Genomic DNA, 25,150 nt, shown 5'->3' with positions numbered 1-25,150 from the left:
ATTTCACTTTTTGATGTTGGCAACATGCGTTATCTATTGTGCTGTTTTTATGTTGGCGAGTTGAAAACTGTGTAAAAGCTGTAATTTTGTCAGAAATATTGCGATATTAAACTTGTCATTTCACCTTACACAGTTGTTCTCAATTCTAGAATTAGCAGAAACAAACTGCACCTTACAACATTAATGTGACCACCGCCTTTGTTCGAAGTCTATGTGCAATAACCACTCACAGACGGCACGGGCACCACTTGCAATGGAGGGTATACAAAGCGTGGGGCGTTGGGGGACGTGAAAAACAGTCCGGTCGTTGTCGTAATGCGGAAATTGAGAAAATCAAATGGTTCAAATGGTTCTAATGGCTCTGAGCACTATGCGACTTAACATCTGAGGTCATCAGTCCCGTAGAACTGAGAACTGCTTAAACCTAACTAACCTAAGGACATCACACACATCCATGCCCGAGGCAAGATTCGAACCTGTGAACGTAGCGGTTTCGCGGTTCCAGACTGAAGCGCCCAGAACCGCTCGGCCACACCGGCCGGCGGAAATGGAGAGACTTATCTGACGTCCGAAGGGGCATAATCAATGTTTTTCAGGCCAGCGTTTCTCAAATGGCTTTGTTTTGAAACTGTTCGCGTGCCGTCGCGGTTGAAATATACTATGTGTGGCAAGATGGTGCTATGCAGAACCAGCGCCGGGGCAACAGTGGTGCAGTAGAGATCATAGATGACAGGAGTGAACGGCGACTGTGGAGACGTGTACGGGATAATATACGTGCGACTGTTGAGTAGCTGACCACCTAGATGAACCAAGGGGCTACCATCTCCTGAACGACCGTCCAGCCAGCGTTGCTGTGTATGAGCCTTCGCAACAGGCACCTGGTTCACGCACCCACGCCGACTGCTGGTCAATAGCGACGAACGAATTTGCACGCCCGTACCACAACTGGACGTCCACCGGGTAGCGACAGGCGGCCTTTGCAGATGAATAACCTCACTTCCTCCATCAGACAGATGTCCACTGGATTGTCGGAAGAGTCCAGGCCGGAGGAGGGAGCGTTATGGTCTGAGGAATGTTTTCGCGGCACTCCCTGGATGATCTCGTCATTCTGGAAGGCACAATAAATCAACATAAGTATGCATCTATTCTTGGTGACCATGTCCACCCCTGCATCCAGGTTTTTGTTTTCTCCTCGGCACGATGGTGTCTACCAGAAGCATAACGCAATGTGTCACACCACTCGCAGTGTGCGTGCATGGTTCGAAGAGCACCAGGATAGGTTAACCGTACTCCTTTGGCCACCAAACTTCCCGGATTTGAACGCAGCCGAGAGTCTGTGTGGCCAACGGCCTTTCTGCAGTGGTAACACCGGTTCCCGTCAGATCACCGAAGTTAAGCGCTGTCAGGCTGGGTTAGCACTTGCATGGGTGACCATTCGGTCGGCCGAGCGCTGTTGGCAAGCGGGGTGCACTCAGCCCTTGTGAGGCAAACTGAGGAGCTACTTGATTGAGAAGCATCGGAAAATGAGATACGGCCGGGAGAGCGGTGTGCTGACCACATGGCACTCCATATCCGCATCCAGTGATGCCTGTGGGCTGAGGATGGTGGCCGGTAGGTACCGTTGGGCCTTCATGGCCTGTTGGGGGGAGTTTAGTTTTAGTTTTAGAGAGTCTGTGTGACCACCTCGATCAGGTTGTACGTGCCGTGGACCCTCAACCGAGAAACCTATCGCAGCTGGCCATGCCACAGGAGTCGGCAAGGCCCCACATACTGTTGACACCTTCCAGAACCTCATTGACTCTCTTCTTGCACGTCTCGCAGCAGTTCGAGCTTCAAAACGTGGTTATTGAGGCTTTTGACGTGTGGTCACATTAATGTAATTGGACAGTGTAGAATAGTGAAATAAACCAAACTGAGATGGCTGTGGCAGGTGGCACAGATCATATTGATCCCATATTTTTAGATTTCCAGAAGACTTTACCGTTGTGTAAGACAAGATACGAGTGTGAGTCAAATGAAAACCTTAAATATATTTTGAAATACTATTTATTGTGCAGAAGTTGCACAAAGCTGTATCACTTTTCAACATAATCTCCCCCTCGCTCGTAGTCCGCGCAACCACTCATGCACCGCGTGGCGTACCTCTTCATCAGAACGGAGCTTCTTTCCTCCCATTGCGTCTTTGTGTAGTCCAAACATATGGAAATCACTTGGGGCAAGGTCTGGTGAGTATGGTGGATGAGGAAGACACTCAAAATGCAAGTCTGTGATTGTTGCAACTGTTGTACGGGCGGTGTGGGGCCTTGCATTGTCATGCTGCAAAAGGACACCTGCTGACAGCAATCCACGTCGCTTTGATTTGATTGTAGGGCGCAGATGATTTTTTAGGAGATCTGTATATGATGCACTGGTGTCAGTGGTCCCTCTAGGCATGTAATGCTCCAAAACGACGCCTTCTTCATCCCAAAAGAGAGTGAGAATAATCTTCCCTGCTGATGGATCTGTTCGAAACTTCTTTGGTTTTGGTGATGAGGAATGGCGCCATTCCTTGCTCGCTCTCTTCGATTCCGGTTGGTGGAAGTGCACCCGGTTTCGTCCCCAGTAACGATTCTTGCAAGGAAGCCATCACCTTCTCGTTCAAAGCGAAGAAGAAGTTCTTCACAAGCATCAACACGTCGTTCTCTCATTTCAGGAGTCAGCTGCCGTGGCACCCATCTTGCAGACACTTTGTTAAACTAGAGCACATAATGCACAATGTGGTGTGCTGAGCCATGACTAATCTGTAAACATGCTGCAATGTCATTCAGTGTCACTCGGCGGTTTTCCTTCACTGTGGATTCAACTGCTGCAGTGTTCTTGTGGAGTCACAACTCGTTGTGCCTGACCTTAACGAGGAGCATCTTCCACTGAAGTCACACCATTTGCGAACTTCCTACTCCATTCGTAGACTTGCTGCTGTGACAAACATGCATCACCGTACTAAACCTTCATTCGTAGATGAATTTCAATAGGTTTCACACCTTCACTACGCAAAAACCGAATAACAGAACGCTGTACTTCCCTGGTGCAAGTCGCAAGTGGGGCGGCCATCTTTATCCTGACACTGCGGCGGTATGTGTGCATCTGCACTCTGCTGCTACCTACGGCCATTCTGCACGCTGTTTGTAGCACGCTTACCAACCTACAGGAGAACGGCGCGAAATTTCGATTTGTTATTACAAATTTAAGGTTTTCATTTGACTCACCCTCGTATCTATATGATGCAAAAAGTGGCAGTTTACGCTAAATCATGAAAAGAGTGAAGCAATCCATAGGAGCACTAAAAAGAAGCCGCAAAATCTCAGGTTCACGATAAATACACAAATCTAAAGGTTGCAAACTCAGCTAGATATGTAGGAATTATAGTTACGAATAACTTAAATTTGAAAGATCAGTTACATAATGTTGTGGCAAAAGCAAACCAAAGACTGCGATTTATTGGTAGAATACTTAGAAAATGTAACAGGTCTACTAAAGGGCCTGTTACACTACGCTTGTTCGTCCTCTTCTAGAATATTGCTGTGCTGTGTGGGATCCGCATCAGATAGGATTGGCGGAGGACATCGTAAAAGTTCAAAGAAGGGTACCTCGTTTTATACTATCGAAAAATAATGGAGAGAGTGGCACGGATGTGATACACCAACTGGGGTAACAGTCATTAAAACAAAAGTGTTTTTCGCTGCGATATATTTTTCGCTGCGATAGAACCTTCTCATGAAATTTCAGTCACCAACTTTCTCCTCAGAGAGTGAAAATATTTTTTTGTCACCCACCTACGTAGGGAGAAATAATGTTCATAATAAAATGGGAGAAATCAGAATTCGCATGGAAATATTTTAAGTGTTCGTTTTTCCCACGCGCTGTTCGGGAGTGGAACGGTAGGGAAGTAGCCTAAAGGTGGTTCCTGCCAAGAATTCAATTGTGAATAGCCGAGTGATCATGTAGACGTAGATGTAAATGTACTGTACATTTGATATCCACTACTGCCACTGGTTCTTGAATATATCGACATTAAACGGTGTGCTGATTGATCCATATCGGAGCAGAATTTCTAGCGCTACCAGGCTGAACATCTGGCAATATCTTGGAATTTGAAATACCTGATGTACCCATTACAACATCGAATTCAACACGATACAGTAACAACCGCTAGGAACTTAATAGCAGAGATAAGTGAGACTTACCAACACAGATGGTTCAAAATACGAATTACTAACAGGTTACGTATATACGGGATGGTCAGTAACAGTCTGAAAAGCTTGTAAAGATTTTGCAGGGTAGGCTGCGCTGAGAAATAATCGTTAGCAAAAAAATTCGATACACTCAACAGTTTTCAAGTTATTTGGCACGCGCTCAAATTCAAGCGCTTCACGCACTAAAATACCATAATTTACAAACATCTGTGGGTCCGTGAGTTACCACTTGTTAAATGCTCATCACCAGTTAAAATGTGCCTTTTTCTTATGTGATAAATTTAAGCTAGGTGAGCGAAAGCTGTGCTTGCTCGGTTTCAGGAAACCAGACGCAGAACAAATTAAGCGACAATGTCTATGGTAGGCAGCGCGCGCGACGATCTGATTGGCTAACTCCAGTGCTAAATAGCTCGGAAACGGTTCAACGAATCGAATTTTTTCCTTAACAATCATTTCTCAGTACAACTTCCCCTGAAACACCCTTACAGACTGTTCCTGACCACCATATAAGGGCACTAAAACGTTGCATGCTGGGCTACACAAGCTGCTCCAGGAGCCGTCTGTATTAGCAGCAAAATTGATTAAAATAATCGCAGTTCTTATACGTGCACGACTGGAAACAGAAGGCGCACCATCTTTGTATTACTGGACATCCGTTCCGTCTTGGAATTACTATATAACCACTCTAAACAGTCTGAAATTAATCTCATGCGAAATGAAAACTATAATCTGATCCGGGTATCAACCCGCAGTATGTTCGTTTTACCAAAGCGTAGTCCCATACTTTGATTTTTGCAGCTCCTCTTCCGAAGTACCACAGATGCTCTTCTTGCTATCCAAGGGTTATGTGTGATGCTATTTCACTTGGGCTGACTCGTACCTGGTATCGTCTTGAAGCTGAATCTTGTCTTGTCAAATACAATTCCAGTTCACGTTACGACAACTTTTCAGATAAGCTGTTTAGTACCATATAATCCACTGCCCCTAACTATAGCAAAATACTATTATTTTCCAATAGTCCTCCCTCTCCATCTGTGATATCTGCCTATAGTTCACACCCGATAACGACATGCTTAAGAGTTCCTGTCAGCTCACAAACGCAAATGTTACTTTCCCTTCTATTTAATGGAGGTGAGATGTGGACCATGCCCACTTACAAAAAGTAAAAAACCTCTTAACGGGTAAATTTCGTCCATTAACAACCTTTGCTCAAAATCGGGAAATATTTAATAGACTCATTTCCCAGTAGCACTGCTTCTCCAGGCTCCTCGCCACCTTAATCATATCTTATTCATTATTTCGAACATGTTGTCTGCCTACTCTCCTGCGATGGCTTTAGATTTCTTTTACCTCTTTCCTTATTCAGTTCATCGGACCCCTGTAGCGTATGATGTAATCATTTTTCCAGACCCCAATAATAAAACAAAGAGCTTCTGTTGGTATTGTTCGAGATGTCCGAGCTAATCTTATCGCTGTACTTCACTGTGCTCTTCAGATTGCCAGGGTAAATAGCGCGGTTCTCAATCTGTGATCCCATACGTTTGCTCCATATCACATGACGTCTGCTAAAATACGTTCCAGTAAGTTCATATGATTTGAAAAGACAGTTTAAATTTATTCTGCGTACACTGATAATCTTTTCCATAACTAAGACGGCATGGTAACTAATCTGTTTTAACATGGGCTCGAAAATTTTACAGTTCATCAAGAATGATTACTAATTTTTTGGTAGGAGTTCTTGTCAGCGATAAGAGTCCTTTTGTCAATATATGAACCGTTTTTTGTACAGCCACTTTTAGTTTATTTAGCTGACACCAATCATACTGGGTGATTCAGCTGTCCCATCTGATGTCCCTTTATGCTATCCACAATGTTGTATCTGGCCTTCAAAGACCATGCGAGAGATTTCCATATTTTCTCGCTCGCTACGCGCAAACTATTAGTCGTACAGAAAAAATGAACAGGACCTTTCCGTAGAAAATTTAATGCAATTAAATTTTGTAGATGGATACGTTTTCGCTGGAGGCGACGGTTTTTGAGTCATTCAAGAAAAACGTACAAACGGTGACCTACAGACGTACCTCCATCCTCACACATTCGTCAGCGGTCAAAATTTCTATCATGTTACTCCTGGCATTGCCTCCTACCACAGGATTAACATTTCCGACTACGCAAACTACACCCCTGGCCATTAAAATTGCTACACCAAGAAGAAATGCAGATGATAAAGGGTTATTCGTTGGACAAATATATTAAACTAGAACTGACATGTGATTACATTTTCACGCAATTTGGGTGCATAGATTCTGAGAAATCAGTACCCAGAACAACCACCTCTGGCCGTAATAACGGCCTTGATGCGCCTGGACATTGAGTCAAACAGAGCTTGGAAGGCGTGTACAGGTATAGTTGCCCATGCAGCTTCAACACGAAACCACAGTTCATCAAGCGTAGTGACGAGCCAGTTGCTCGGTCACCGTTGACCAGACGTTTTCAGTTGGTGAGAGATCTGGAGAATGTGCTGGCCAGGGCAGCAGTCGAACATTTCCTGTATCCAGAAAGGCCCGTACAGGATCTGCAACATGCGGTCGTGCATTATCCTGCTGAAATGGTTTCGCAGGGATCGAATGAAGGGTAGAGCCACGGGTCATAACACATCTGAAATGCAACGTCCACTGTTCAAAGTGCCGTCAATGTGAACAAGAGGTGACCGAGAAGTGTAACGAATGGCACCCCATTCCATCACGCCAGGTGATACGCCAGTATGGCGATGATGAATACTCGCTTCCAATGTGCGTTCACCGCGATGTCGCCAAACACGGATGCGACCATCATGATGCTGTAAACAGAACCTGGATTCATCCGAAAAAATGGCGTTTTGCCATTCGTGCACCCAGGTTCGTCATTGAGTACACCATCGCAGGCGCTAGTGTCTGTGATGCAGCGTCTACATCTACATCTACATTGATACTCCGCAAGCCACCCAACGGTGTGTGGCGGAGGGCACTTTACGTGCCACTGTCATTACCTCCCTTTCCTGTTCCAGTCGCGTATGGTTCGCGGGAAGAACGACTGTCTGAAAGCCTCCGTGCGCGCTCTAATCTCTCTAATTTTACATTCGTGATCTCCTCGGGAGGTATAAGTAGGGGGAAGCAATATATTCGATACCTCATCCAGAAACGCACCCTCTCGAAACCTGGCGAGCAAGCTACACCGCGATGCAGAGCGCCTCTCTTGCAGAGTCTGCCACTTGAGTTTATTAAACATCTCCGTAACGCTATCACGGTTACCAAATAACCCTGTGACGAAACGCGCCGCTCTTCTTTGGATCTTCTCTATCTCCTCCGTCAGACCGATCTGGTACGGATCCCACACTGATGAGCAATACTCAAGTATAGGTCGAACGAGTGTTTTGTAAGCCACCTCCTTTGTTGATGGACTACATTTTCTAAGCACTCTCCCAATGAATCTCAACCTGGTACCCGCCTTACCAACAATTAATTTTATATGATCATTCCACTTCAAATCGTTCCGCACGCATACTCCCAGATATTTTACAGAAGTAACTGCTACCAGTGTTTGTTCCGCTATCATATAATCATACAATAAAGGATCCTTCTTTCTATGTATTCGCAATACGTTACATTTGTCTATGTTAAGGGTCAGTTGCCACTCCCTGCACCAAGTGCCTATCCGCTGCAGAACTTCCTGCATTTCGCTACAATTTTCTAATGCTGCAACTTCTCTGTATACTACAGCATCATCCGCAAAAAGCCGCATGGAACTTCCGACACTATCTACTAAGTCATTTATATATATTGTGAAAAGCAATGGTCCCATAACACTCCCCTGTGGCACGCCAGAGGTTACTTTAACGTCTGTAGACGTCTCTCCATTGATAACAACATGCTGTGTTCTGTTTGCTAAAAACTCTTCAATCCAGCCACACAGCTGGTCTGATATTCCGTAGGCTCTTACTTTGTTTATCAGGCGACAGTGCGGAACTGTATCGAACGCCTTCCGGAAGTCAAGAAAAATAGCATCTACCTGGGAGCCTGTATCTAATATTTTCTGGGTCTCATGAACAAATAAGGCGAGTTGGGTCTCACACGATCGCTGTTTCCGGAATCCATGTTGATTCCTACATAGTAGATTCTGGGTTTCCAGAAATGACATGATACGCGAGCAAAAAACATGTTCTAAAATTCTACAAGAGATCGACGTAAGAGATATAGGTCTATAGTTTTGCGCATCTGCTCGACGACCCTTCTTGAAGACTGGGACTATCTGTGCTGGGTAACCGAAGCCATGGTCTCCCAGCTGATAGTCCGTGCTGCTGCAAACGTCGTCGAACTGTTCGTGCAGATGGTTGTTGTCTTGCAAACGTCCCCATCTGTTGACTCAGGGATCGAGACGTGCGTGGCTGCACGATCCGTTACAGCCATGCAGATAAGATGCCTGTCATCTCGACTGCCAGTGATAGGAGGCCGTTGGGATCCAGCACGGCGTTCCGTATTACCCTCCTGAACCCGCCGATTCCATATTCTGCTAACAGTCATTGGATCTCGCCCAACGCGAGCAGCATTCTCGCGGTACGATAAACCGCAATCGCGGTAGGCTACAATCCGACCTTTATCAAAGTCGGAAACGTGGTGGTACGCATTTCTCCTCCTTACACGAGGCATCACAACAACGTTTCACCATGCAACGCCGCTCAACTGCTGTTTGTGTATGAGAAATCGGTTGGAGACTTTCCTCATGTCAGCACGTTTTAGGTGTCGCCACCGGCGCCAACCTTGTGTGAATGCTCTGAAAAGCTAATCATTTGCATGTGACTGCTTCTTCTTCCTGTCGGTTAAATTTCGCATCTGTAGCACGTCACCTTCGTGGTGTAACAATTTTAATGGCCAGTAATGTACTCCCGATATTCGACCTCCTTTGGTCTCTATTGACTGGGCTATTATTAATTTAAACACGCCCACGAGAATACTCAAAGAAAAACGACTTTTGTAAACATTACGGTAAAACCAGTTACGTTGACAATTCGATCAAAACTTAACTGTTACATGCGCAGTAGTTTCGTAGTCAGAAGATATGACGAGTACAACTATGTAAATGTTTATTTTATGCTTTTAAAATCGCAAAATTGTTAGATAAAATTCACACAAAGGTCAATTTTACAAAAGGTCGAATGTGGTAAATAATTTGTGTAGTCACAAATTTTTGTGCAGTTGTATAGGGGAGTGCCACGAGCAACATACCATAAGTAGTGATCTCTGAGTGCTGCGAGTGGGAGTGGGGGTGCGTTTGAACGTCACTTTTGCACGTTATTCTTGAATAACTCGAAAACGGAGGCCTCTAGCGAAAGTGCATCCCAGTACAAAATTTAACTGCAGTAAAATGGTTCAAATGGATCTGAGCACTATGGGACTTACCCTTCTGAGGTCATCAGTCCCCTAGAACTTAGAACTACTTAAACCTAATTAACCTAAGGACATCACACACATCCATGCCCGAGGCAGGATTCGAACCTCCGACCGTAGCGGTCGCGCGGTTCCAGACTGTAGCGCCTAGAACCGCTCGGCCACTCTGGCCGGCTAACTACAGTAAATTTCCTACAAAAATGATTCGATATGACTGTAGGATAGTAGGATCTTTATCTTCCGCCTTTTAAGATTGTCCCAGTCTTCAAGAAGGGTCGTCGAGCAGATGCGCAAAACTATAGACCTATATCTCTTACGTCGATCTCTTGTAGAATTTTAGAACATGTTTTTTGCTCGCGTATCATGTCATTTCTGGAAACCCAGAATCTACTATGTAGGAATCAACATGGATTCCGGAAACAGCGATCGTGTGAGACCCAACTCGCTTTATTTGTTCATGAGACCCAGAAAATATTAGATACAGGCTCCCAGGTAGATGCTATTTTTCTTGACTTCCGGAAGGCGTTCGATACAGTTCCGCACTGTCGCCTGATAAACAAAGTAAGAGCCTACGGAATATCAGACCAGCTGTGTGGCTGGATTGAAGAGTTTTTAGCAAACAGAACACAGCATGTTGTTATCAATGGAGAGACGTCTACAGACGTTAAAGTAACCTCTGGCGTGCCACAGGGGAGTGTTATGGGACCATTGCTTTTCACAATATATATAAATGACCTAGTAGATAGTGTCGGAAGTTCCATGCGGCTTTTCGCGGATGATGCTGTAGTATACAGAGAAGTTGCAGCATTAGAAAATTGTAGCGAAATGCAGGAAGATCTGCAGCGGATAGGCACTTGGTGCAGGGAGTGGCAACTGACCCTTAACATAGACAAATGTAATGTAATGCGAATACATAGAAAGAAGGATCCTTTATTGTATGATTATATGATAGCGGAACAAACACTGGTAGCAGTTACGTCTGTAAAATATCTGGGAGCATGCGTGCGGAACGATTTGAAGTGGAATGATCATATAAAATTAATTGTTGGTAAGGCGGGTACCAGGTTGAGATTCATTGGGAGAGTGCTTAGAAAATGTAGTCCATCAACAAAGGAGGTGGCTTACAAAACACTCGTTCGACCTATACTTGAGTATTGTTCATCAGTGTGGGATCCGTACCAGATCGGTCTGACGGAGGAGATAGAGAAGATCCAAAGAAGAGCGGCGCGTTTCGTCACAGGGTTATTTGGTAACCGTGATAGCGTTACGGAGATGTTTAATAAACTCAAGTGGCAGACTCTGCAAGAGAGGCGCTCTGCATCGCGGTGTAGCTTGCTCGCCAGGTTTCGAGAGGGTGCGTTTCTGGATGAGGTATCGAATATATTGCTTCCCCCTACTTATACCTCCCGAGGAGATCACGAATGTAAAATTAGAGAGATTAGAGCGCGCACGGAGGCTTTCAGACAGTCGTTCTTCCCGCGAACCATACGCGACTGGAACAGGAAAGGGAGATAATGACAGTGGCACGTAAAGTGCCCTCCGCCACACACCGTTGGGTGGCTCGCGGAGTATCAATGTAGATGTAGATGTAGATGTATTTTCAGCTATTTTCCATGACACTGAAATTTTTCCTTGCTTCAAGCAATCGTTGATTTGATGTGATGTTATTTTATCTTCTGACGCCTCAAGCACCTCGGTCGATACGTTGTCAGGCCCTGCAGATATTCTTTTTTTTTTTTTTTTTCAGCTGTATGATAGCTACTCTTATATCTTCCTGAGTGAGTGACATCGCTTCTGTACGATTATCGTAATCGTTATCCATCTCTCCCCGAAGTTATTTCTGATTATTATCTTCATCCTCGACCCTGCCGTTCGGTAAAAATTCTTGCATCAGCATATCAGCAGGCTGTTATCAGTCTTTGGTCATTTCTCCATTTTCCCTTCACAGAGTTAACAACATGTAAGGCTCCAACATTTCACTTATCATTATCGGGCACGGTACACCACAGGCATTTAGGGCCACTTCATTGCAAATGTTGTTTCTCCACCAATCACCTCTGGTTTTAATGACCTCTCCCTTGTACTGTAAACAACGATGGTCTCTAAACGAACCTATTCTTGTAGCTTTGGTAATTGCACTGATGATGGCACACTCTTTATGGACCTTGTACTCCACGCAGCCGTCAGTTCTATTATCTGCTGTCGTACCATCTGCCTCCATTTCTATCAGCTTAAACTTGCTTTTCAGTAGTGAACAACCTGCCTTCTTAATGCTGTAGCGTTGAACCGTACATCCCTGTGCTTACACCGTCGAACAGATCATAAGTGATGGATTGTGATGTCCTTCAGCCAACAACCATTTTACAATATCAGAAACTACTTCATTCTTCACTAAAATTATATTCTACTCTATTCTGAAATTTGGACATGCTTACTGGCACATTGCATTCACTATTTGAGTCCATTAGGTGAGAATTCTTGACATTTGTAATGCCACTACACCAGAGGTTAGAGTGTGCGTTTACTTCCATCGTAATTACCCGCCGTCTTCTGTCTACTACCAAAACAGATCCATCTTTTGGATCAAAATAGTCCCCTAATCCTTCACTAAACTGAAAATAAGGTTTCGTTGTCTATTCTGTACACATACCAGTTGATTATAAATAAGGCACATGTTATCCACAAACCTGACCACATCTTAGCAAACACAATTATAAATGTCATTGCATTTGGATCATCTAGTACTACGAGAGCGTGCTCAAAAGTAATTACTCCGAAATTTTTTATTTGGATACCATTAAAGCATTGTAAATAAAATAAACATTATTAACATTCTACATGTTTATTCTTTTTGTCTACATATTTACAGCTCTCTGCCGCTCGAGGGCTCCGAATTCTAGCGTCTGACATAGCGGTGTGCAACGTAGCTATGTCAATGCGTGATAAACAGAGTGCTATAATCGAGATTCGCATTCGAAGAGTTCGCCCACACATGAAGCACCCACTCCTTCAGCATCACAGTGCAGACCAGACACGAGTGCATGGGCACGTGCAACAATCCCACACCTTGGGTTCTCTGTCATCGGTCATCCATCATACATCCTCGACTTTTCCCCACCTCATTTTCACCTTGTTTCCATAACTTAAAGAACACCTTCTAGGACTTCATTTGGATAGGGATAAAGCGATGCAAGCAGAGGTGAGGTGGAACGGAGTGGAACGTTCAGCAAAGACAATATCAACAAACTAGTCTCTCGTTGAGAGAAAGGTGCTCGTCGCCAGGGATGTTATGTTGAGAAATAAAAATGTAGACACGAAGAATAAAGATGTAGAATGTTAATAACGTTTGTTTCATTTAAAAAGCTGTAGTAGGTTTCTTATAAAAAATCGGAGGTATGACTTTCCAGAACGGCCTCGTATTATCATCGAACAGCGAGGTTCCTCTGGAATTTTAGCTTATTTCATGTATGGTTACTAAATATATGTTACATTGCAACATATCTCCTCTGCTAATCTAAATAATGCAGTACTGACCGCAGCTCTTCTCATAATGATTACCTCAATAATATAACGGGGTCACACGACTGAATAAATCCGTCTGCAAGTGATATGCTGTTCATAATTCTCAATATCAGCTGCACCCAAAAAATAGCTTTTTCGGATAGATGTGTAAGGTACTCAAGCTGCTCCCTCTGGTAGGGAGTGAACTTGAATCGTGCCCCGTTTCAATCAAAATACAATAAAAAGCACACATTTAGTCTTTTAGTTCCCTGTAGTATTGTTATACGTTCCAATGTAGCTCATTTCGTTTGCTGATAATCTCCCTGTATTTCTCCGATGCAACAAGTGACCCGCATATCTTCGATATTGAAGTAGTCAGTTGTTGTCATCGTTGTTGCTGTTGCTGTTGTTTTCAGTCGGAAGCCTGTTTGATGTATCTCTCGAAACTACTCTATCCCGTGCAAACCTCTTCATCTCCGAATAACTACTGTAACCTATATCCTTCTGAATCTGCTTACTGTATTCATCTCTTGGTCTCCCTCTATGATTTTAACCCCCCCCCCCCCCCCCACACACACACACACTTCCTACCAGTACTAAAGTGGTGATCCCTTGAGATCACATAATGTATCCTGCCTACCGATCACTTCTTCTAGACAGGTTGCATCACAATTTTTTTTTTCTCCCCAGTTCTATTCAGTACTTACTCATTAACCTAATTTTCAGCTTTCTTCTGCAGCACTACATTTCAGAAGCCTCTATTGCATTCTCGTCTAAACTGTTTATTGTCCACGTTGACTTACACACATGGCTAAAATCCATATAAATACCTTCAGGAAAGACTTCCTATCACTCAAGTCCATATTCGATGGTAACAAATTTCTCTTCTTCAGACATGCTTTCCTTGCTATTGCCAGCATACATTTTATAGCCCCTCTACTTCGGCCATCATCAGTTATTTTGCCGGCCAAATAAGAAAACTCATCTACTACTTAAAAGTTTCTCTTTTGCTAATCTAATTCCCACAGTATCGTGGGATTTAATTCGACTACATTTCATTATTCTTCTTTTGATTTTGTTTATGTTTAGCTTATATCCTCTTTTCAAGACACTGTCCATTCCTTTCAGCTGCCCTTCCAAGTTCTTTGCTGTCTCTGAACGAATTACAATGGATCGGAAAACCTCAGTGTCTTTATTTTTTCTCCATAATCTTTAATTTCTACCCTAAATTTTTCTTTTCTCTCCTCTACTGCTTGCTCGCTGTACAGATTCAATAACGTCGGAAATAGGCGACAACCGTTTCTCATTCCCTTCTCAACCAATTATTTCCTTTCATGCCCCTTGACTCATACAACTGCCGTATAGTTACTGAGCAAATTCTAAATAGCCTTTTGCCCCCTGTATTTTACCTCTGCTATCATCAGAATTTCAAAGACTGTACTCCAGTCAACGCTGAAAAAGCTTTCTCTAATTCTGCAAATGTTGTAAACGTAGGTTTGTCTTTCCCTAACCTATCCTGAAAGATAATTCGTATGGTCACTGCAGCATCGCGTAACCTACATTTCTCCGAAATCCACCCTAATCTTACCCGAGGTTGGCTTCTACCAGTTTCTCCAGTCTTCTATGAAGAATTCATGGTAGTATTTTGCAACCATGACTTATTAAACTGGTAATCCGGTAGCACTCACACCTGTCAGCACCTGCTTTCTATGGAACTGGAATATAATATTCTCCTTGAAGTCTGAGGATATTCTGCCTGTCTCATGCATCTTGCACACCAGATGAAAGAGCTCTGTCGTAGACTGCTCTCCCAACATTATCAGTAGTTCTGACAGAATGTCGTCTACTCCAGAGGCCTTTCTTTCATTCGTGGATCTTTCACTGCTATAGAAAATTTCTTTCGCTGTATCATATCTTATCTTCATCTACGTCTTCTTTCCTTTCTATAATATTTCCTTCATGTTCATCTGCCTTTTATAAACCCTCTGTATATTCCTTCCACCTTTCCGCTTTGTCTTCTTTGTTTAGGACTGGCTTTCCAACTGATCTGTTGGTACTAATACAGCTGCTTCTCTTTTCTTCAAATGCCTCTTTGATTTTCCACTGGCGACCTCTGTTTCCCCTAGTGATACGGTATATGCCTCTAAATCCGACATTTGTTCTATAGCCATTCCTGCTTAGCAATTGAAGTAGTCAGAGGGCCCAAAAAGTTAAGTAGTTTGGTAGCCCTTGTCTGACGGAGTTTTGGAGGTACAGCCTTTGAGATGTGGAAAAATCAAAACAGCCAGAGGATGGTTTGCTAGGTTAGTGAGGTCACTGAGTGATGACTTCATGGAAGGTCGTATTATTCAGAAGGAATACGAGGTGGGGATGAAAATGTACGCTACACATATTCTGCTACCTTCATCATTATTACAGTTTTCAGTAATCTTTTCCTCTTCTTCTCTTTATATCTTCGGAATAACATTGAAAGTTAGGCTCTCTGTTGTTGACACACAATATAATTAGGACAGTGTTCCTAAAGCACGTAAATGTGCCGTTACGTTTATCATATAACTCTCTCTTTAACTACATGCACTTTATCATGCTGAATACCTGTAATGTTTTCCTCTATGGAAGACCCGATAATATGAGGATTGTCTCCCGGATCGGCATACATGCTGCAGCGACTGTAAATGTTCGCTTTCCTGAAACATAAAAGCAAACAACACAGGATTAACTTGGCTATTTGGTGAGCGTATTCAATAGAATAAACATCAACTTCATGATGCTTGTTACAGAGCAGTTTCTTAGGTTTGTTGCGCTGTTGAAATTCTGAACTTACTCTAGCGAGAATGGCAAAATACACGTGAGCCTGTAATGTAGACCGTCTTTCGTGTTAGAAGAGATAGCGTTCTCACCGATTTACGTCGATAATAGCCGCTTACCTCTTTATTCTTATGTTATGCTTTCCAAAAAATTTTACTCCTCTCAGAGATATCCATTGTATAACGCAAACATCTAGTCCTTTTTCTAAGAAAAATACCTCACTCATGATAAATGGATGGTGACTCAAGATTTACAACGCTAGCAAACGGGAAGTTGCAATATACAAAGTGGAAACAGAAGACTGTCGCTTTGGTCCTAATGCGAGCTGATGATGAGTTTAATACGAAAGTGTTAAGGCTTCTCTGGCCACTTGTCGACAAACTGCCTGTTGGCTCCCATCTTGGGTTCTTCGGTCGACGTTCGTTTGACAATGTTTCCGGCGTTACGCCAGCGCGAGTGGCTGGTATTCTGGTATTGTCAATGTTTCACTTCCCACTGTCCGCCACCAACAATGGAGAGTGGAGTTTTGACAAAGTCAGCCACGTGTGCTGGCCTTTCTTTAAATCATCAGTCTTTAGACTGGTTTGATGCGGCACGCCACAAATTCTTGTCCTGTGCCGTGCTGGCGTTACGTCAGAGTGGGAGTGGCAGAGAGAAATAGGAAAAACATATGATACAGTCGATGTTAAAATCCACATTCTGGTGATATGCAACGTAGTGCGGAGAAAGCTTAGTATGAAAGAAAGCTTCTTCATTCACACATGTACATTTTAGATTCTTGTTTGCTAAAATACACTTTGGGACTGTAGAATGATCTATTTTGAACACTTAGAATGAATTCGGCGAAACCACAATACACATCCTGGGAAAAGTCATTATGACTGGCATCATTGGTTTCATATTTGGCTGAAAAACACTAAGTCTGCAGAAAGTAGACTCCCGAAACCTTACTTTAGTTGCCGTTGCAGTATAATAGACATCTTCAGGTTCTTCATTGCAAAGAATCTTGACTTTTAGATATGGTTCTCATTACGATCGAAAACGTGTATTAGAGGTGACTCGGTGATGGTTAGAATTGAGAATAGCCAGTAGTAGTTGAAAGAGGGTGAAGTCGCAAAGAAAACCGTTCATATCCCAGGAAATAAATAAGTGAGAAAAACGCCGAAAACGAAAAAAAAGACAAAAAAATCCACAGTTTTCTGGGCTACAATGAACCAGAATGAATATATATAGTATATTGGGCCATGTTATTCGGTACTAGGGTAAAAAACGTCCAAGCACTACTCAAAACACTACAGTGAAAGCGCACAGAATAAACTCCAACGTAGCGTAGCACGGCGGGAAAACGAGCAAGCAAGCAAGATTCCTTTATCCTGCTTGGATTTGGCATAGCTTGTCTTGGACGGGAGTAAAGCAACCTGCCCGTTCGGCTGAAAACGTGGGGCAGCTTGCCTGACTAGCTAACAGGCGAGCACAGGCGATTTAAAAGTGGAATGTGTACACCTCCGCTGTCACCTTCTGCCCTTGCGCTGAAGCCCCTTTGTGAGGCCGCTATGATGGTGGTCTTCAGTTCTGCCCATGGTTGATCCCCTGTGTATTTCAACAGGAGATGAGGAACCTAGGCATTCTTGGGTGCAGGTATTGTGGCTGCGTTTATCGCAGTTGCATCTACGACGCTGCGTGGTGTACGTGCCGTGTCATCCCATAGTTTCTGTCAGTTCGCTAGTGGTGGCTGCTGCTTCTTGATGTCTGGTGGTGACCATGTCCATTGTGGTTGTGTAGGATACGTCAACATCGTCAGCTGATCTCTGGGCATGCCGACTGTGGTGGCTCTGCCCTGGCCTCTTCATTCCTTCTTCCGGTTCCCCATTATCTCTAACCATGTCAAATATGGAATAACAGGCCAACTCTGCGGAGAAACGGAATAGGGCCACTAAGAAGAACCAACATCCAGGCCACAGTCACTACAGAGAAACCACAGAGACGGGCTACGGTGATTTCGCTTCAGACGAAGAGGAACTGCATAAATGATGGGAGCTGGACTGTTTGCAACTTGCAGCTGGCGGTTGTGGCGCTGCATAGAAGCAGTAACCCTGTTTAAGCTTGTAAGAGGTCCGAGCAGATGTAATTTCGATGTATTGCTCATGCGCTGCCTGCGATATGCGAGGTAGAAGAGAATCGCTGACCAGAGAGCAGTGTTGACTGAGTAGGAACTGTGTAGCTGTAGCAGTAAGCTGTTCTAGTCTGCGCTAGTCTGCAGTCGGCTCTGGTCTGGTATAGTGTATCGTGTTGGCTGGGCTGGTCGCAGTGCAGCGATGCCGGAGCCTGAGTACTATTGTATAAGGTAAAAAGCAGCCTCGCGCATATCTAGTAATGTTATCTGAATTCCCATGCAAATGTTTTAAAAATGTGCTAATAATAATCTTTGTCATATAAAGTAATTTTTTTACAAGCATTCATTTCAATTCAAAGAATTTACTAATTTCTCCAATCCATGATCATTCCGATTGTTGCAAAAGAAAAATCAGTTGCTTCCTTTCATAAATGATAAATCCATAGGCCAGCATTGCACAGAGCTGTGCCGGAAAAATTTATTGTAAGAGCAGATATTTGGCGACTTTATTGAGGTAAGAATTTTTGCTTTTTTATTCAGAATGATCTTACAGGGCCATGACGCACCACTGCTGTCGTCCAAAATTTACCAGGTTACTGAATTTATTTTTTATTACGAGGTTTAAGAATTTTTCTGTTTCGAGCTTACATTAAATGAGAAAAGAATTTTGTGTGTACATTAAATGGGAAACAAATTTTGTGTGGATGTTAAATGTGAAAGAATGAATTATGTGGGGAGGTTACGCTAAAATTAGAATCACTATCCATAATATTTATTTTATTATTTTTTGTGGGGAGGTTACAAGCTGCTCGACGTAATTTGGCATAAAGAACGCTTTCTCGGCTGAAGAAGTGAGACAGTTTAGAAAGCACTGCGCGTGTGAAATTCGGCTTTATATTTTCTCACATGATGTTGGTTGGTTGGTTGGTTTGAGGAAGGAGACCAGACAGCGAGGTCATCGGTCTCATCGGATTAGGGAAGGACGGGGAAGGAAGTCGGCCGTGCCCTTTGAAAGGAACCATCCCGGCATTTGCCTGGAGCGATTTAGGGAAATCACATCACATGATGTACTGCCCACTATGGATGAAGGGCAATAGGCATATTCCATATTCCTAGATTTCCGAAAATCATTTGACACGGTGCCGTACTGCAGCCTGTTAACGTAGGTACGAGCATGTGGCATATATTCCCAGATATGTGAGTGGCAAAAATACTTATTAAGTAATAGAACCCATTATGTTGTTCTTGACGGTGAGTGTTCATCAGAGACAACCTTATCATCAGGAGTGCCCCAGGGGAGGTGTGATAGTAACGCTATTATTTTCTGTATGCAAAAATGATCTGGCAGACAGGATGGCCAGTAATCAGCGGTGGTTTGCTAATGATGCTGTGTTTCGAAGATGAGTGACTGTAAGACGATCAAGATGATACAGACAAAATTTCCACTTGGGAAAAATGTAAGTTCTTGCGGGTGAGTAGAAAAACAAACCCGTAATGTTTGGATACAGCATTAGCAGTGTCCTGCTCAGCACAGCCAAATCTTTTAAATATTTGGCGTAACATTTCAGAGTGATATGAAATGGAAAGAGTATGTGTGGACTGTGGTAGCGAAGGTGAGTGGTCGACTTCGATTTATTGGGAGAATTTTAGAAAAGTGTGGTTCAACTGTAAAGGAGACCTCATATAGGGCGTTAGTGGAACATATTCGTGAGTTTTCTTCAAGTGTTTGGTAACCGCGCCAGGTCGAATTAAAGGAAAAGACAGAAGTAGTTCAGAGGTGGGCTGCTATATTTGTTACCGATAGGTTCGAACAGCACGCAAGTGTTACGGAGATGGGATCCCTGGAGGTAAGGCGACGTTCTTTTCGAGGAACACTACTGAGAAAAATTAGAAAACCAGCATTTGAAGTTTATTGCAAAACGATCCTACCACAGCCATCACACATTTCACTCAAGGACCACGAAGATACAAGAAATTAGGGCTCATACGGAGGCATATAGACGATCGTTTCTCCTCCACTACCTCCGCGAATGGAACAGGAAAGGAAACGACAGTTAAGGTAGAGGGTTCCCTCCACCATGCACCGAATCTGGCAAGCGGCTATGTACGTAGATATAGATGTAGGTGTAGATACTGTAAGTAGGCTGTTTAGGTTTTTTTATTGGTAACGCCACCTCTGTATAAAAATCACTGGCTGTGCTGTGTGCAGTCGGTGTCTAGTTTGCATTGTTGTCTGCCATTGTAGTGTTAGGCAGCTGGCTGTGAACAGCGCGTAGCGTTACGCAGTTGGAGGTGAGCCGCCAGCAGTGGTGGATGTGGGGAGAGAGATGGCGGAGTTTTGTAATTTGTCATGAACTGCTATATATATTATGACTATTAAGGTAAATACATTGTTTGTTCTCTATCAAAATCTTTCATTTGCTAACTATCCCTATCAGTAGTTAGTGTCTTCAGTAGTTAGAATCTTTTATTTAGCTGGCAGTAGTGGCGCTCGCTGTATTGCAGTTGTTCGAGTAACCAAGATTTTTGTGAGGTAAGCGATTTGTGAAACGCATAGGTTAATGTTAGTAAGGGCCATTCTTTTGTAGGAATTTCTGAAAGTCAGATTGCGTTGCGCTATAAATATTGTGTGTCAGGTTAAGCACAGTCAAGAATAATTGTTTTAAAAAGGGGACGTTTCATAAATCTGGCAAGCGGCTATGTACGTAGATGTAGATGTAGGTGTAGATACCTGTCTTAGAACGAAGTACAACCTACTGTTCAATCTATACATCGAAAAAATAATAAAGGAAATAAAAGAAAGGTTCAAGAAGGAATTAAAATTCAGGATGAAGGGATACCAGTGATAAGATCGCTAATGGCTTTGCTATCCTCAATCAAAGTGAAGAAGAAATACAGGATCTGCTGAATGGAATAAATTGCCTAGTTGGTGCAGAATGTGGACTGAGAGCAAATCGAGGAAAGACGAAAGTAATGAGAAGTAGCAGAAATGAGAATAGGGGAGAAACTTAAAATCAGGACTGAGATCACGAAGTAGATGAAGTTAAGGAAGTCGGCTACCTAGGCAGCAAAATAACGAATGATGGGCGAAACAAGGAGGACATCAAGAGCAGACTAGCACTGGCGGATAGGTGATTCCTGCCAAGAGAAGTCTACTAGTATCAAACATAGGCCTTAATTTGAGGAAGAAATCTCTGAGAGTGTACGTTTGGAGCACAACATTGAATGGTAGTGAAACATGAACGGGTGGAAATCGGAACAGAAGAGAATCGAAGTATTTTATGTATGGTGCTACAGTAGAATGATGGAAATTAGGTAGTTCAAATGGCTCTGAGCACCATGGGACTTACATCTGAGGTCATCAGTCCCCTAAAAATTAGAACTACTCAAACCTAACTAACCTAAGGACATCACACACATCCATGCGCGAGACAGGATTGGAACCTGCGACCGTAGCGGCCGCGCGGTTCCAAACTGAAGCGCCTAGAACCGCTCGGCCACAGCGGCCGGTAATTAGTTGGACTGATAAGGCAAGGAATGAAGATGTTCTCCGCAGAATCGACGTGGAAAGGAATGTATGGAAAATACTGACAAGAAGAAGAGACAGTATGGTACGTCATCAGGGAATAACTTCTATGGCACTAGAGGGACGTGTGGAAGGTAAAAACTGCAGAGGAAAACAGAGATTGGAATACATCCATCAAATAATTGGAGACGTACGTTGGAAGTGCTACTCTGAGATGAAGAGGTTGCCAAGGAGTGAAATTCTTGGAGGGCCGAATCGCCAAATCAGGCAAGTCAGAAGCCTGATGGCACAGTACCTTATAAATACCACCGAGTGAGGTGGCGCAGTGGTTAGACACTGGACTCGCATTCGGGAGGACGACGGTTCAATCCCGCGTCCGGCCATCCTGATTTAGGTTTTCCGTGGTTTCCCTAAATCACTCCAGGCAAATGCTGGGATGGTTCCTCTGAAAGGGCACGGCCGACTTCCTTCCCCATCCTTCCCTAATCCGATGAGACCGATGACCTAGTTGTCTGGTCTCCTTCCCGAAACAACCCAACCCCTTATAAATGAAGGACGCCTCATTTCTTTTTTGTCTATGAGCCCATACGAAATTCAAATGCAACACAGTAGTAAAGGGGTATAGAAGCACAGCTCGCAGACAGGTATTTGTCAGAAGAACAGATTACTAAGTAGTATAAATGATATAAAGTATCTTTGGTGGTGGGTATTTGACGCGATGGAAGTTAGAGAACTTTAATAGTTCCAGAGACTTGTAATGACAAGTAATTCTTAAAGAAAGTCTGTAAAAACATGCACAAAAATGGACTGTTTACTGCTACTTTCATTTCATGTTTGTCGGAGACTATGGGACATACGCTAACTGGAAGAAAAAGCTGACGTAAGAAGTCTTTGCGTACCTGGGCAACGTGAGCGACTTCCACTGGTCGACGGTGAGGTTTGCCTCGTCTCTGCCTGGAACATGGCACCAGTGGTTGGGGGCAGTGAGCGCCATCACGATATTCACGTAGTTCATCCCCATGGCACATGGCAGCAGAAAGTTGTAGATAAATAGAAACAGCTTCTGGAAGCGGCCAAATCCTCCCGCCTGCAAAAAGCATACACGAAAATTAATCAAATACAAGCTCCTGACTTTCGAATTAATGCTGATCCGCAAGTTTATGAACAACCGAAAACTCAGATAATCCAGAATACACATGTTTTTACCGGAAATTGCTATTTACTGTCGTTACGAAACGTTCTACATTTCAGTTTTTAAGGCTATTGCATTAAACGCGCTTCTCGACGAAAGCAATGGTCTGGACATTGTCGACTATTGTCTCCTAGGGAAAGGGATAGGCAAACATAAAGACCGAAAATCAGCAGTGGGCACATTACAACGATAGATTCTCAAAGACACTCTCTTCTGCCTGCTGTCGTGAAGGCGGAGTGTCGATCTGACGTGAAACTTTGTCTTGTGATTGTGAAAAGGGGCACACTTATCTGACTTCGTTTTGAGTTATGGTCTGTCTGTTGCTGACTCTGCACATTTGTGCTGCATTTACATGATTGTACACTAGTAGCTTTTCAGATTGTGGTGCATCTGATCTCTTTCCCCGATATGTTTTGCAGTTCTCTTCCATGTCGTCAATGTTAGGTCTTCGTTCGCGCACTAGGCGTCTTTAGAATATACGGTTGAAATAATGTTTCAGGTATTAATATCTAATATGTAATGATTTTCTTTTGCCTATTGCATCCGGCGGTTATACAGAGTGTTACAAAAAGCTGCGGCCAAACTTTCAGGAAACGTTCCTCACACACAAAGAAAGAAAATATGTTATGTGGACATGTGTCCGGAAACGCTTACTTTCCATGTTAGAGCTCATTTTATTACTTCTCTTCAAGTCACATTAATCATGGAATGGAAACACACAGCAACAGAACGTACCAGCGTGACTTCAAACACTTTGTTACAGGAAATGTTCAAAATGTCCTCCGTTAGCGAGGATACATGCATCCACCCTCCGTCGCATGGAATCCCTGATGCGCTGATGCAGCCCTGGAGAATGGCGTATTGTATAACAGCCGTCCACAATACGAGCACGAAGAGTCTCTACATTTGGTACCGGGGTTGCGCAGACAAGAGCTTTCAAATGCCCCCATAAATGAAAGTCAAGAGGGTTGAGGTCAGGAGAGCGTGGAGGCCACGGAATTGGTCCGCCTCTACCAATCCATCGGTCACCGAATCTGTTGCTGAGAAGCGTACGAACACTTCGACTGAAATGTGCAGGAGCTCCATCGTGCATGAACCACATGTTGTGTCGTACTTGTAAAGGCACATGTTCTAGCAGCACAGGTAGAGTAACCCGTATGAAATCATGATAACGTGCTCCATTGAGCGTAGGTGGAAGAACATGGGGCCCAATCAAGACATCACCAACAATGCCTGCCCAAACGTTCACAGAACATCTGTGTTGAGGACGTGATTGCACAATTGCGTGCGGATTCTCGTCAGCCCACACATGTTGATTGTGAAAATTTACAATTTGATCACGTTGGAGTACATACTGACGAAACTAAAATGAGCTCTAACATGGAAATTAAGCGTTTCCGGATACATGTCCCCATAACATCTTTTCTTTATTTGTGTGTGAGGAATGTTTCCTGAAATTTTGGCCGTACCTTTTTGTAACAGCCTGTATCTGATCGTACACTAGTAGCTTTTCAGATTGTGGTGCATCTGATTTCTTTCCCCTATATATTTTGCAGTTCTCTTACATGTTGTCAATGTTAGGTCTTCGTTCGCGCACTCGGCGTCTTTAGAATATACGGCTGAAATGATGTTTCAGGTATTAATATCTAATATGTGGTGATTTTCTTTTGCCTATTGCATCCGGCGGCAATATAAAGCCTCGTGGCCTGATGAAAGTATACAGGGCTATTCAAAAAGAAGGAACAGATTTCAAACATTTATTACCCCCAAACTACAAAAGATACAAGCACAATTCCAACCTTCCTGGAACGAGAAACTTTCAAATTTTTATGTATGCAATATGATCACCATGCGTTACACGACAAATATCAGAACGGTGGATCATTTCCTGCCACACGCAAAGCAGATGGTCTCTCCTTACCAAATCACAGCTTCACCAATGCGATGTCGCCGACTTTCAAGAGTGTCAGGCATAGGGGGAGACAAAAACGCGGTCTTTTACGTAACCACACAGATAAAAGTCATAAGGTGTGAGATGTGAAGAACTGGGAGGCTATCGTCGATGAAATTCGTCTTCTGTTCCTCCTCTTCCAATCCAGAATAGTGGATTTGCTTAGAGAATTTTTGTAAGCACGTCCGACGTTACCTGAGTGACACCATTCCAGGACGTTTGCTTGGAAGCGGAGGACCAGAAGATGAACTTCACTGACGGTGACCTCGCAGATCTACAGACCTCACACCTAACGACTTTTGTCTGTGGGGTTACGTGAAAGACCACGTTTGTATCCCCCTGTCTGACACTCTTGGAAGTTTGCGACATCGCACTGCTGAAGCTGTGAATTCGATAACGAGAGA

General features: G+C 43.5%; 1 protein-coding gene and 1 pseudogene across 1 annotated transcript in view; one reads left to right on the top strand and one right to left on the bottom strand.

Moving 5' to 3' along the window:
• LOC126455509 (solute carrier family 22 member 7-like) overlaps positions 1-25,150 on the bottom strand; it is a 204,747-nt gene that overhangs the window by 86,942 nt on the left and 92,655 nt on the right. The window contains exons 3-4 of the mRNA XM_050091259.1: positions 22,503-22,690; positions 15,752-15,843 (exon numbers count right to left, since the gene is read on the bottom strand). Of these exons, the coding sequence (XP_049947216.1) occupies positions 15,752-15,843; positions 22,503-22,690 (280 nt within the window). The remainder of the gene's footprint in view (positions 1-15,751; positions 15,844-22,502; positions 22,691-25,150) is intronic.
• LOC126459387 (5S ribosomal RNA) lies at positions 1,342-1,459 on the top strand (annotated as a pseudogene).

The sequence above is a fragment of the Schistocerca serialis genome, chromosome 2 (genome assembly GCF_023864345.2).
Source record: "Schistocerca serialis cubense isolate TAMUIC-IGC-003099 chromosome 2, iqSchSeri2.2, whole genome shotgun sequence".
Lineage (NCBI taxonomy): Eukaryota > Metazoa > Arthropoda > Insecta > Orthoptera > Acrididae > Schistocerca > Schistocerca serialis.
Note: the sequence above shows the minus strand (reverse complement) of the source record. Positions and strands in the feature narration are given on the sequence as shown.